This window comes from Anomalospiza imberbis, chromosome 11, assembly GCF_031753505.1.
Source record: "Anomalospiza imberbis isolate Cuckoo-Finch-1a 21T00152 chromosome 11, ASM3175350v1, whole genome shotgun sequence".
NCBI classification, from domain to species: Eukaryota; Metazoa; Chordata; class Aves; order Passeriformes; family Viduidae; genus Anomalospiza; species Anomalospiza imberbis.
Window position 1 is genome coordinate 11,208,683 of NC_089691.1, and position 12,223 is coordinate 11,220,905.

General features: G+C 63.1%; 1 protein-coding gene across 1 annotated transcript in view; it reads left to right on the plus strand.

Annotated features, from left to right (window-relative positions):
- The window catches only part of COL7A1 (collagen type VII alpha 1 chain), a 30,928-nt gene that overhangs the window by 785 nt on the left and 17,920 nt on the right, over positions 1 to 12,223 (plus strand). Inside the window, exons 2-42 of the mRNA XM_068201918.1 lie at positions 1,553 to 1,643; positions 1,754 to 1,934; positions 2,012 to 2,171; positions 2,264 to 2,357; positions 2,441 to 2,599; positions 2,802 to 2,965; positions 3,064 to 3,193; positions 3,292 to 3,414; positions 3,978 to 4,127; positions 4,806 to 4,925; positions 5,048 to 5,194; positions 5,362 to 5,478; positions 5,553 to 5,702; positions 5,907 to 6,035; positions 6,121 to 6,267; positions 6,431 to 6,556; positions 6,626 to 6,769; positions 6,851 to 6,976; positions 7,051 to 7,197; positions 7,278 to 7,406; positions 7,485 to 7,631; positions 7,792 to 7,911; positions 7,996 to 8,142; positions 8,220 to 8,356; positions 8,439 to 8,565; positions 8,644 to 8,787; positions 8,859 to 9,013; positions 9,117 to 9,158; positions 9,306 to 9,332; positions 9,448 to 9,492; positions 9,699 to 9,791; positions 10,115 to 10,186; positions 10,494 to 10,529; positions 10,604 to 10,657; positions 10,851 to 10,919; positions 11,011 to 11,124; positions 11,437 to 11,463; positions 11,608 to 11,661; positions 11,774 to 11,836; positions 11,959 to 12,018; positions 12,168 to 12,203. Coding sequence (XP_068058019.1) covers positions 1,553 to 1,643; positions 1,754 to 1,934; positions 2,012 to 2,171; positions 2,264 to 2,357; positions 2,441 to 2,599; positions 2,802 to 2,965; positions 3,064 to 3,193; positions 3,292 to 3,414; positions 3,978 to 4,127; positions 4,806 to 4,925; positions 5,048 to 5,194; positions 5,362 to 5,478; positions 5,553 to 5,702; positions 5,907 to 6,035; positions 6,121 to 6,267; positions 6,431 to 6,556; positions 6,626 to 6,769; positions 6,851 to 6,976; positions 7,051 to 7,197; positions 7,278 to 7,406; positions 7,485 to 7,631; positions 7,792 to 7,911; positions 7,996 to 8,142; positions 8,220 to 8,356; positions 8,439 to 8,565; positions 8,644 to 8,787; positions 8,859 to 9,013; positions 9,117 to 9,158; positions 9,306 to 9,332; positions 9,448 to 9,492; positions 9,699 to 9,791; positions 10,115 to 10,186; positions 10,494 to 10,529; positions 10,604 to 10,657; positions 10,851 to 10,919; positions 11,011 to 11,124; positions 11,437 to 11,463; positions 11,608 to 11,661; positions 11,774 to 11,836; positions 11,959 to 12,018; positions 12,168 to 12,203 — 4,503 coding nt within the window. The remainder of the gene's footprint in view (positions 1 to 1,552; positions 1,644 to 1,753; positions 1,935 to 2,011; positions 2,172 to 2,263; positions 2,358 to 2,440; positions 2,600 to 2,801; positions 2,966 to 3,063; positions 3,194 to 3,291; positions 3,415 to 3,977; positions 4,128 to 4,805; positions 4,926 to 5,047; positions 5,195 to 5,361; positions 5,479 to 5,552; positions 5,703 to 5,906; positions 6,036 to 6,120; positions 6,268 to 6,430; positions 6,557 to 6,625; positions 6,770 to 6,850; positions 6,977 to 7,050; positions 7,198 to 7,277; positions 7,407 to 7,484; positions 7,632 to 7,791; positions 7,912 to 7,995; positions 8,143 to 8,219; positions 8,357 to 8,438; positions 8,566 to 8,643; positions 8,788 to 8,858; positions 9,014 to 9,116; positions 9,159 to 9,305; positions 9,333 to 9,447; positions 9,493 to 9,698; positions 9,792 to 10,114; positions 10,187 to 10,493; positions 10,530 to 10,603; positions 10,658 to 10,850; positions 10,920 to 11,010; positions 11,125 to 11,436; positions 11,464 to 11,607; positions 11,662 to 11,773; positions 11,837 to 11,958; positions 12,019 to 12,167; positions 12,204 to 12,223) is intronic.

The following is a 12,223-nucleotide window of genomic DNA, read 5'->3' on the forward strand; positions in this document are numbered from 1 at the left end:
CAGCTCTGGGGTAGGTCTCAGGCACAAGTCTGCTGTGAGACAGTGTTTTGAGCAGGGCAGGATGATGTTCCCACAGCTGACTCCAGCACAGATCCTGTACTAGAACCATGGGGGCTAGGGTACCCCCAGCTGTGTGTGCAGGAAAGATCCTGGACGAGGCCTGGCTGTCCTGCAGCCTCGTGGGAGCTGCACTGGCATGGGGAGCAGCTCTTCACCACCAGTGTCCTTCCCAGGGCTAGTGCTCAAAGCCAGGCTTTAACCCAGATGGTGCCAGGGGCTCAAGTCCCTGTGGCAGCTCCATCCAGGTCTGCCTGAATCCAGGCCCCAAGTCTCCAGGACACATTCCCCTGAGATGGATGGATGGATGGATGGATGGATGGAAGGAAGGAAGCTGATGGAAGTGGGTGGCCAGCTCCTGGCTGGCAGGTGCCAGAGCTGCTCACCTTCCTGAAAGATACAGATGCTGGAGGGAAAACTACCTTGAGCCTTACTGGAGCCCACTCAGCCCCTGACGGAGGTCTCGGTGGCGAATCCAGCAGCAACTGTTCCCAGGTGTCCAGCGCTCTTCTGCTTCATTCCCATCCCGGAGCCGCTGCACGCCGTGCAGCCGCGGGGCAGCACGGGGTGGCACTGGAGCGGGAAGAGCCTGAGGAGCGGCTTTCTTTCCTTCCTTCCTTCCCTCTCCGGGGAGCGGGTGGGAAAAGCCCTTTAGGCGGCCGGGCTGGGCGGGGGCCGCTGCGCTCCCCCCCGGACCGTGCTCCGGGCCGCCCTCCATAAAGGGGCGGGAGCGCCGGGGGCCGGTGCGCGCCGGCACCGCCTGCGCCCGGCACGGCTCGGCACGGAACGGCTCGGAGCGGTGCGGGACGGAGCGGCCCCGCGGGGGCGGTGGGTGAGCGTGGAGCTGTGGCGGGGGTCCCGCCGCGGGTGGGGGGCACCGCGGGGCAGGTCCGAGCCTCCGCGCGGGCCCCCGTGGGCACTCACCCACCCTCCCGCGGCGGGGCTCGCACCGCCTGGGCCGGGCTGTGCTTGCGCTGGGACCCGGCGCAGCCATCGCGGGGGTACCGGGCCGGGTGCCCTCCGCCGCCGCGTGCGTGGAAGCGGCGGGGCAGGGGGCTGGCAGGCAGGGCTGCCCACGCTGGCTCCCCACGCTGGCTCCCCGCTGCCCTAGAGCACCTTCCTGGGGCGGGAGGAGCCCCTGCGGGCCGGGGGCCAAGTGCAGCAGCGGCCGCGGTGCGCCGCTGCCGATGCCGTGGCTTGGGGCAGGGGAAGGGGTGGCAGAGGCAGAACCCGGGCTGTAGCCGGGCCAGGCGCTCTCTGTATCCCCCGCACCGCGGACAGCCCCACCGGCTGTTCCCGGGCCAGCTACTGCCCGCCTGTCCCGGCCCGAAGCGGGGCTCTCCCTGCACCGTGGGGTACCTGGGACGGCACTGGCACCCTGCCCTCCCAACGCTGCCAGGCGTTCTGGCACGGGTGGTGCTGGGAACCTCCCGAACTGCTGTCCCCAAGGCTTGGGGCTGGTGTGAGACTGTGGTGGCAGCATCCTATCCTGCAGGCTCCCACGATGAGCAGCCAACTCCTGCTCCTGGCTGTGCTCCTGGTGCTCCTGCATCCTCCAGCTGCCGTGGCACAGAAGAGGAGCCAAGGTAGGTGCTGAGCACTGGGTCCACATGGTGGGTGGGACGGTAAGATTGTGCTTCAGCACCAATGTGCCACAGTGCCAGTCTGTGCCCTGAGTGCTGTCACTGCTCCGCAGCAGTGTGTGAGGATGTGCTGGAGGCTGACATCGCCTTCCTGGTGGATGGCTCATCCAGCATCGGAAGAAACAACTTCCGTGCTGTCCGCACCTTCATGGAGGAGCTGGTGGGGCCCTTTGTGCAGGTGGTGGGTGAGAAGGCAGTGCGCTTTGCCATGGCACAGTACAGTGATGACCCACGGTGAGCTCAAGGGAGGGGGCATGTGGGGTGCAGGGTGGCAGGGCTGGGAGGTGACAGTGTCCCCCTGCACTCCCCAGGGTGGAGTTCTCATTCTCCCAGCACACTGATGGCACAAGTGTCCGGAGGGCCATCCAGCAGCTGAGCTACAAGGGTGGCAATACGCGGACAGGCGCTGGCTTCCGCTACATTGCTGACAACTTCTTTGGCCCCACGCAGCGCCGGCCTGGGGTCCCCCAGGTATGTGCAGGGCAATGCCCCGGCAACATGGGGAGAAGTGTCAGGTCCATGGACCCCATGCTGGATCCCACAGTTCTTTCCTGGCCCTGCAGATCTGCATTCTCATCACGGATGGCAAGTCCCAGGATGATGCCGAGGGGCCGGCAGCGAAGCTGAAGAGCCAGGGCATCAAGGTCTTTGCCGTGGGTGAGTGAGGCTTCTGCACCACATGAAAGAGTCTTCTGCTTAGTTCAAGTTCTTCCCTCACCCATCATCTCCCTCTGTCCCAGGTATTAAGAATGCTGATCGCAAGGAGCTGATCCGTGTGGCCTCAATGCCTACGGACTCCTTCTTCTTCTACGTCGGCGATTTCAAGCTGCTGGACACGCTGGTGCCACTGATAACACGAAGGGTGTGCACGACTGTTGGGGGCACCCTGCGCCTTCTGGGTATGGGCCCCCATCCCCCTCCCTGAGGGGCATGGGTGCTGACAATGCTGGGTGTCAGACTGTGCACCCTTAGCATCTGACCCACCCCCAAAATGACCTCCTGGCTATCCCATCCCATTTGGCACACATCTGTGCTGCCTCAGCAATATCTCCTCTCTACTTCATGAACTGTGGAGCCAACAGCCCCTGTGCTACCCCACAGGTGGGCCAAGCCACACTGGCCCCTCCAACCTGGAGATCCCAGAGCGGGGCCTCGACCATCTGCAGATCCGCTGGAGAGCCGCCAGTGGCCCCATCACTGGCTACCGCGTGCAGTACGTGCCACTGACAGGACTAGGGCAGCCCATCATGGCAGAGAGGCAGGAGGTGAGTGCCCCCACCTGACTGCTCAGAGTTCCTGGGAGTTCCTGGTGGCTCCATGTGTGACCTGGGGAAGATGAGGGGGTGACATTGTTCCTGCCCAGGTGAGCGTGGGGCCACGGGAGACAAACGCTGTGCTACGGGGACTGCGTGTTGGGACGGAGTACCTGGTCACTGTCACCGCCCAGTACGCCAACAGCATCGGCGAGTCAGTGTCCGGCCGAGCACGAACCCGTGAGTGTCCACGTCCATAGGGAGGGGTGAGTGCAGGCATTGGGTGCCACAGCATATGGGGCTGGGGACAACACATCTCTCCTTCTGTGTGCCTCCAGAAAGCCGTGCTGGCTCCGTGCTGGATTTTCGTGTGGTGGAGACTGGACCAACCTTCCTGCGGCTGGCCTGGCAGCCTGGTCCCGAGCCTCCCCAGGGCTACAGCCTCAGCTATGCTGTGCAAGGTGAGGGGATGGTCCGTGCGAGGATCGGCACTGCCTGGGCACCCTGCCTTTGTGCAGCCCCCTGGGCAGAGGGATGCATGGATGAGCGTTAATGCAGGGATGCATGCCCAGAGTGCTGTGGGTGTGTATCCACCCACCTTCACCACGGCAGCCGGCACGCGTGTGCTGGGTGTGGGGCGCGTGTGTGTGCAGAGGTGTGGAGGCAGCCTGTGTATTCCTACACCCGGAGGCTTCATGTGCAAGGTTCAGGGTGTGTGCTTGGGCATGCACAATGGCTGGGGGCCTGGCGTGTGCCCCCATGGCTGCTGCACATGGGGGGCAGGCAGCAGACATACCCCCGTTCCAGCCAGGGACGGGGCTGGAGCCACACACCTGGCAGCCTCACCCTGGCCTTGGGCGCTCCAGGGGGTGCCCCTGCCCTGGCCCACATCCCAGCCTCTTCCCGGTGCTCCCCACCCCTGGCACTGACTGGCATCCTCAGGGCAGGGTGCAGGCCCACAGACACCCCTTCCCTGCTGGGCCTGGTGTGTGCTATGTTCCCTGTGCCCCCCACACCCCTCCAGGAGCACCTCAAAGAGAGGAGAAGAGCCTGACGGCCAACGCACAGTCAGCCACACTCAGCGACCTGCAGCCCAATACGGAGTACGTGGTGATGCTCCAGCCCCACTATGCACAGCAGCCCGCTGTCCCTGCCACCCTCACCGCCCGGACACGTAAGCACTGTGCCCAGCCCTGGGCCCAGCCAGGGTTAGGAATGGGTTCCCAGCACAGGGATGCCCCCCTCCAACCACTGTGCTCCATTGGCTGCCTGTGGGGGTGGGATGGGGATGCAGGTGAGTATGGCTACAAGGCGATGCTCTGGGCCCCAAAAGTTGCTCCCAGGGCAGGATGCAGCACTGTGTGCTCCCAGTTTCCTTTGCAGCCTTCTGGGTGTGTTTCCACCAGAGCTTTCCTCCCATGACATAGAAAATGTTGACTGAAAAAATGCAGGGTTTGAGTACAGTGCTCTGTGGGAGGAAAGTGTGGTTTCCACCAGGGCAGAGGCTGTTGGAAAGCATCTTCGGGCTGGAGTGGGGGTGAAGCCCCAGGACAACACCTTTGCAAGCATCAGATTTTGGCAAACCAATCCCTTCAGCAGCCCCAGGCAGTCTTAACCCACAAAAAGTATTTAAGGCATTAAGAGGAAGACATTTGAGCTGCATTTTGCACGAGTTTGATGCTTTGAAGGAGCCGCCTGAGCGCGGGCTGCGCTCAGTGACCTCAGTGTGGTTAGCATCCATGAGCAGGGCCAAGGGGGCTTCCTGGAGACAGCGGTTTGCAGGTGAAGGTGCTTCCCGCTGCCCCCTGCCCCACTCTCACGTGGGAGATGGACAGTCACCTCACTTCCACAGGGCACCTGGTGGGCGTGCAGCACTTGACTGTCCACAACGTCTCAGCACAGAGTATGCTGCTGGCCTGGCAGTCTGTCAGTGGTGCGACCGGCTACCGGCTCTCCTGGGCAACCCGCACAGGTAGGCGCCTCTCCCAGAGCTTGTGCCCGTTCTGCTGGTGGTCCCTGTGAGGAAAGACAGGAGGGAGCTGGTGGCACCTGCTGCCTGAACTCCTCAAGGGACTGCTGCACTGGCTCCCACAGGGCAGGACAGGCACAGGGTGGACCTGGATGCCGGGCAGATGTCACATGCATTGGTGGGGCTGCAGCCCAACACCGACTATGTGGTGACGGTGGCCCCACTCTTCAGGCAGCTGGAGGGGCCCACAGCCACTGTGCGGCAGAGGACAGGTAGGTGTTGGGTACATATGATGCCATCCTGCTGCTGTGCATGGGAGGGGGCAGGGACCAGCCCTCACAGCCCCTATCCTTGCCATGTGTGGGGACCAGAGACATGGGCTGGGTGGCTGGCAGCAGAGTGGCACAAGGTACCCTGGCCCATGGGGTCCCTCTTGCAGAGGCAGGTACAGACCAGATGCTGCAGACCAACATCCTGGGCCCCACATCCATCCAAGTGCTCTGGACCAGTGCCCGTGATGCTCGTGGCTACCGTCTGGAGTGGAAGAGAGCCACAGGTAGGCTCGGGGTGCCTGTTGCCCCCCTGGGCCCTCCATGCCAGCAACTGGCTGTGATCCTTCCCTTCCTGCAGGACCAGAGCCCCCCAGAACAGTGTCTCTCCCCAGCAGCACCAATACTTACCAGCTGATGGGGCTGAAGCCGGGCACCGAGTACCGCATCACCCTCTACACGCTCTATGATGGTGGGGAGGTGGCCACCCCTGTCACCACCTTTCAGACAGGTGAGTGTTGCTGTTGGTCCCCTGAGTTGTCCCCCAGTGTTCCAAGCCTTTTGCATGGAGGGGTGTCCCAATGGGCATTGCTCAGCCTGAGGACTGCCTTGGCCATGAGAACGCCCAGCTGTCTGGTCACAGCCCAGGATGAGTATGGGGGCTGTGGTCTCCAGGCTGTGCTGCTCCAGCTGTGCCACACATGTCCCCTCACAGGTGTGGAGGCACCCGTGGGTGCTGTGTCAGACCTGCGGCTCGTTGAGGAATCGGGCAGGTGGGTACGGCTGAGCTGGACCGGTGTCCCCGGTGCCACCGAGTACAAAGTGGTGGTGCGCAACAACCAGGGTGAGTCTGTGGGCAGGGCCACGGGTGGCACCTGGGGGATCCTGACCAGCTGACACCGAGCCACTGCACTGCCCTACTCCGGCAGATGGCACAGAGAGGACGAGGCGCATCCCAGGCAGCCAGACGGGGCTGGAGCTTGGTGACCTCCGGGAGGGCATCACCTACCTGGTGCGTGTCTCGGCACTAGCAGGCAGCCGGGAGGGCAATGCTGCCACGCTTACCGTCCGCCTCAGTAAGTCCACGTCAGGGTTTGGTACCAGGAGTTCTGGTATTGCATGTTCCCACTCTGGCACGCAGCTGTCTCTATCCCCCTGCAACCCCTTGGGATGGCAGCTTGGCTGTGGGGTCCCTTTGGATTCCCCAAGGTGATGCTGTGGTGCTATGGGGTGGTGCAGAGTATCCAGATGTGGGCAGCATTTCGGATCTGCGGGTGATGGAGGCCGGTCCCAGCCAGCTGCGGGTCACCTGGCGAGGGCTACCAGGTGCCGGGGGCTACCTGCTGACATGGCAAGGCAGTGACGGTGAGTGTATGGACCACGGGGTGCTGTGGCAGCAGTGCTGGAGCCCTTCCTATCCCAGCCATCTCTTAGGTCTGAAGAAATCCCGCTTCCTCCCTGCTGACCCCACCACCTTCACCATCGAGGGGCTGCATGCCAACATTGTCTACACCATCAGTGTCTCAGCCATTGTGGATGGCCGTGAGGGCAGCCCTGTCACTGCCACGGGACGGATAGGTGAGGTAACCCCTGCCTGACAGTGCTGTCTGGTGTCATTGGCTGTGACCTAGGGTGACAGTGGCCCTGTTGGTGTCACAGTGCCGGAGCAGGTGGGGAAGGTGACCCAGCTGGAGGTGCAGGCATCCAGGAGCAACGTTGCCCGTGTCACTTGGGTCGGTGTGCCGGGAGCCACTGCCTACCGTGTGGTGTGGAGCCGCAGGGATGGTACTGTGGGACGGGGATGTGGGCGGGCTATGAGGGCAGCAGGGTGGGGGGCCTGATGCCACAGTCCTTGGCAGGGGGTTTGGAGAATAGCCGGCAAGTTCCTGGCCACACCAATTCCTTTGACATCCCCAACCTGGAGGGAGGCGTCTCCTACACTGTGAAGGTGACGGCACTCATTGGCAACCGGGAAGGCAACCCCGTCTCCGTTGTCGTCACCACCCGTGAGTGCTGGGGCAGGGGGCATCACCCCAGGGTGGCAGTGGGCACTCCTGCCCCTGACGCCTGTCCCTCTACTCCACAGCTGAGGCAGTCCCCCTACGTTCCGTCAGCGGCTTCCAGGTGACCGAGGCCTCGGAGCACCGCCTGCGCCTGACGTGGCTGCCAGTGGCTGGCAGCAGCGGGTACCGTCTGTTCTGGCGCCTGGCTGAAGGTAAGCATAGCTGGCTGCAACCCCTGCATCCCTGCCAGCCCCCACCCGCACCCCCTCACCCCTCTCTGCCCCTGCCAGGGGGGCCCCAGCATAGCCAGCAGCTCCCAGCCACCTCCAGCTCTTATGCCCTGTCGGGACTGGAACCGGGCCGGCACTACCATATCAGCATCACCAGCCTGGCAGGCAGCCGGGAGAGCGAGCCAGCCACCATCACTGCCATCACCAGTAAGGGTCTGCCTGCGGCCCAGGCAGCATAAGCCCCCTGACACATGCCTTGAGCCCAGAGGGGCATCCTGGGACTGGACTATCCCAGTGTTGGGCTGGGTAGGGAGCACATTGGGAGCTGCCCCATGAAGCTGGGACACCCTTTCCTCCCCCTTGGTAGCTGCCCCAAGCCACATCACCAGCCTGCGGGTGACAGAGGTGCAGAGGGATTCGGTGACTCTCACCTGGACCCCAGTCCCTGGTGCCTCTGGCTATGTCCTCTCCTGGAGCCCTCCTGCAGGTGAGACGAGTGGGTGGCCCCAGGACAGTGGGCAGCATCCCCGCAGGGGCTTGCTGATCCCTCTGACTGTCCCTTGGGTGGCAGCTGGTGGGGAGAAGGGGCGGACGCTGCCCAGCACTGCCAGCTCCCAGCAGGTCTCTGGGCTGCGCCTGGGCCAGCGCTACACCTTCACCCTCCGGCCACTCCTGGGGAGCGTGCCAGGTTCCGAGGTGTCCGTCAGTGAGCGCACAGGTACTGTGGGGTCCCTGCAGGGGTGGGCTGAGCTTGCCTCCACTCTGGTGGTGGCTTCACCCCTTCCTGTCCTGCAGTCTGCAGGGATGCCCTCGGTGACGTGGTCTTTCTAGTACATGGCACCCGCAACAGCTCCTCTGGTGCCAACGCTGTCCGCACCCTCCTCTCCAACACCGTGTCCGCCCTGGGGCGCCTGGGCCCTGAGGGCACACAGGTAGGCTGCTGCCACAGCACTGGGGGCATAGGGGGGTCGTGGGTGGGCCGTGGTGCCCACTTGCTCCCCTGTACCCTTGCAGGTGGCCCTGGCCACGTACAGCTACCGCAGCCTACCCTGGCTGCTCCTCAACCGCTCCAGTGACCTGCCCACCGTGCTGGAGCAGATCCGTGCCATGCGCTACGAGGAGCCCAGCGGCAATGCCATCGGTGAGGTGTGGCACTTGGAGCTGGGGCAGTGGTTTCTGGGTTCCTGTTAACTGTCCCTTCTTCCTTCTCCCTCTCTAGGGGCAGCCATCACCTTTGCCAGGACCTACCTGCTGAGTCCTGGTGCAGGGCGCCGTCCCGGGGTGCCAGCAGTGCTGGTGATTCTGGCTGACAGCCCCTCTGGGGATGATGCCATCACTGTGGCCAGGGATGTCAAGGCTGGGGGTGAGGATTAATAGGGTCTCCTCAGGGTGTGCAGGGACTTCTATGGGGTGCTGAGGTTGCTCTCTGCTCAGGGGTCCAGGTGCTGGCAGTGGGCATGGAGGGGGCAGACCGGGAGCAGCTCCGGCGCATGGTCACCAGTGAGGACCCACGGTACCTCTACCATGGCAACCTGGCAGAGCTGGAGGGAGAGCTCACCGATGACCTCTGCACCATCATCTCCACCAGGGTAAGGGCCTGAGTACCTGGGGGGCTGTGGAGGGGGAGCAGCCCCATGTAAGCCAGAGGATCTCCGATCCCTGGGTTCACACAGGCTTCTCTTTTCTTGCCAGCCGGAGCCAAAGCCAAAGCCCTGCACTGTTAAGTGCCCCAAGGTGAGCTTCTCAAGGCTGTGCCATGCTGTACCGTGCCACAGATGCTCAGCATGGGTCATGGACCCCTAGTTGCTGACGGCAGAAGCCCAGTGGGGAGTTAAGTACAAGAGTGCCAGCCCCTAACCCCTTCCCTCTGTCCCCTTGCAGGGCGAGAAGGGAGACCGCGGTGAAGCAGTGAGTGCTTTGGTGACACCCCGCCACCAGCTGGTGGCTTTGGGAGGTTTGCATCTCCCAAACCATGCTAACATCAGCTCACAGGGGATGCTCACTACTGGCTTTGTCTCTGCAGGGACTGCAAGGACGTATGGGACCACCAGGTCTCCCTGGGCAGCCGGTAATAACCTGATGGAGGGGGGAAGAAGAGGGGCAGCTCCCTGGAGAGGGCAGTGTCATGGTCCCCATGTCCTCATGTTCCCTTGTCCCTTTGTCCTGCCAGTGGGTGGGTGTGGGGACATGTCCAGCCCTTGCTACAGGGATAGACAGGTAACACCTCTTGACCACCACCTGCCACCCAGCCTGTCCTCTCCACTGTGTCTCCAGGGTCGCCATGGGCTTCCTGGCTCTCCAGGACCACCAGGGCCACAGGGTCCACCAGGAGAGAGTGCCGAGGGTCTGGGCAAAAAGGGGGACAGGGTGAGTACCTCTGGCCCCTCGCCTAGGCACCCCAGGATCCCTGGACACAGTGACCTGGCTCCATGGGGCCTCTCACTGCCCATTGTCCCTTTGGTCTCCGCACTTATGCTGGAGGGGAAATCCTGCTGAAGAACCCCAGCCCAGCCCCACACTGCACCCTCACACCCCAGCTCGGCACATGGGGGAAGGCATCCTGGAACCCAGCTCTGCCTTGGGGCTGCCCTGAGCTGCCAGAGCTGGGACCAGCACTGCCTGGGGCACTGAAGGATTCTGGCAGTGCTGGGGTACACCAGATGCTGGCATGATGCTCCTCTGGCCTGCAGGGATTTCCTGGAGCTGATGGGAGACCGGGAAGCCCTGGACGCCCTGGGAATCCTGGATCACCTGGGCAGCCAGTGAGTAAGGGTGTCCCTTGGCTTTGCTGCTGCACAATGGGCTTTTCCCATGGCCCTACCTGCTCCCTGAGCCAGCCTCTGCTTCCCTGTTCCCTGTGCTGGGGGAGTCTCAGCAGCTGGCAGGGTCACTGCTATCTCCTGTGGGTGTATCCCATGCAAAGTGTACTGTCTAGCCTTGCTTTGGCTGGAGATGCCATGCCATGCCATGCCATGCCATGCCATGCCATGCCACCCCATTCCATCTCATCCCATCCTCACTCCCCTGGCTGGCAGGGATGTGTTCACCTCCTGAGCTGTTGTTTTCTAGGGTATCCAGGGCATCCCTGGTCCTCGAGGGGATCCTGTGAGTATGGCCCCAGCCCTCCCCAACCCTTCTCACACCCAACACCCCCTCTTATTCTCATCTTTCCTTCCCAGGGGACACGTGGGCCATTGGGACTTACTGGCCCAAAGGGGGAGAAAGGTGAACCGGTATGTGATGGACAGGGGGCTGCCCCACAGGGGTCCCTGGGGAGCACGGGGAACCCTGGTGGGCACAGCTTGGTGCCTGGCATCTCCTGGCCCCAGGCTGTCCCCATCTCCCTGCCAGACTCCTGGCCTTGTGGCACTGTGGCCACAATGGGGCACGTGTGGTCACTGATTTTTCCTCCCCCTGCTCGTGCAGGGAGAGCCCAGGGTGATCACAGATGGAGTGCAGGGGCTGCCAGGCCAGAAGGGAGAGCCGGGTGTGCCGGTAGGTGTGGGAATACGGATGGGAAGGGGTCTCTGCCAGCACCCCCAGCCCACACCTCAGCCTCAGCTGATGGAGCACCTCTGTCCTCCAGGGCAGCCCCGGCTCACCTGGGATCCCTGGCCCACGGGGGCCTCTTGGTGATCCAGGCCCCCCTGGTCCACTTGGACCCATGGGGCTACCAGGACCTCCTGGAGAGTTTGTGAAGGTACATGTCCCCAGTGCTGCATGGGAATGGCTGGGGGATATGTGGGCAGAGGGATGGGGGAACAGGCAGCTGCTTGGAGCTGCTCCTCCGTGGACTCCTCCTGGCCCTGCTCGTGGGCTGTGCCCTCACCAGCTGTGCCTGCACACAGATGCTCATGCCTGAGCTGTTGCTGGCACTGGGCAGTGTGGGGAGAGGCACTTGGCATGCACATACCCTAATGCCACTGATGATGGGCTCTATGTTCCTCTTCTGTTCAAGGAGGGCATGGGAACAGCCCAGAACTGCCCTTATTTGCTTTTTTCGCCCTTGCAGGGAGAAAAGGGTGACCGAGGAGAAAGGGTGAGTGGCTGTGCATTTCCCTGACTCCTCTACCCTACTGGATGGAGGTGCCTTGAGTGTCCAAGGGCACTGCAGCCCCTCAGGGTGCTGGGGAGGACTGAGCCCTCAGGGCAACCACACAGGAGCTGACCCTTCTCTCTGCAGGGTCCCCCTGGATTCGTAGATGGGGCAGTACCTCGAGGGGACCCTGGACCCCCAGTGAGTTGAGCCTCTTGGCCAACAGGGTTGGCAGAGGGGATCAGGGATGCAGTGGCTATGTCTGCCCAGGGCTGAGTCACATCCCCAGGGGCTCAGATTTTCTCTCTTGCAGGGCCTGCCTGGGGACCCCGGGCCTCGGGGACCTGCTGGGCCCCCTGGCCTGAAGGGAGAGAAGGTAAGAAGGTGGCAGGGATGCTCCCCACTGAGGCTGGACCTCACACCACTCTCCAGCAAGGATTCCCATCTAATGGGCATCCCCCTGTCATGAGCATGGCTGTCACCTTTCCAAATCCCCAGGGTGATGGCACAGAAGGTTTCCCAGGGCCACCTGGCCGCCCCGGGGACCCAGGAGACAGGGTGAGTTTCGTGAGAGAAGGTAAGGCAGGCAGGAGCTGGCCATGCCAAGATCCAAGCCCCAAGGGCATGCTTGAGCACTCCTGCTTTGAATAGCCTGGGCATTTGCCTTGTCACACCAAAGGTGACAATGTCTCCATTCTCCTCTGCAGGGTCCTCGGGGATCACCGGGGGAGCAGGGCAGGAAGGTGAGCGGTGCAGGGACCGA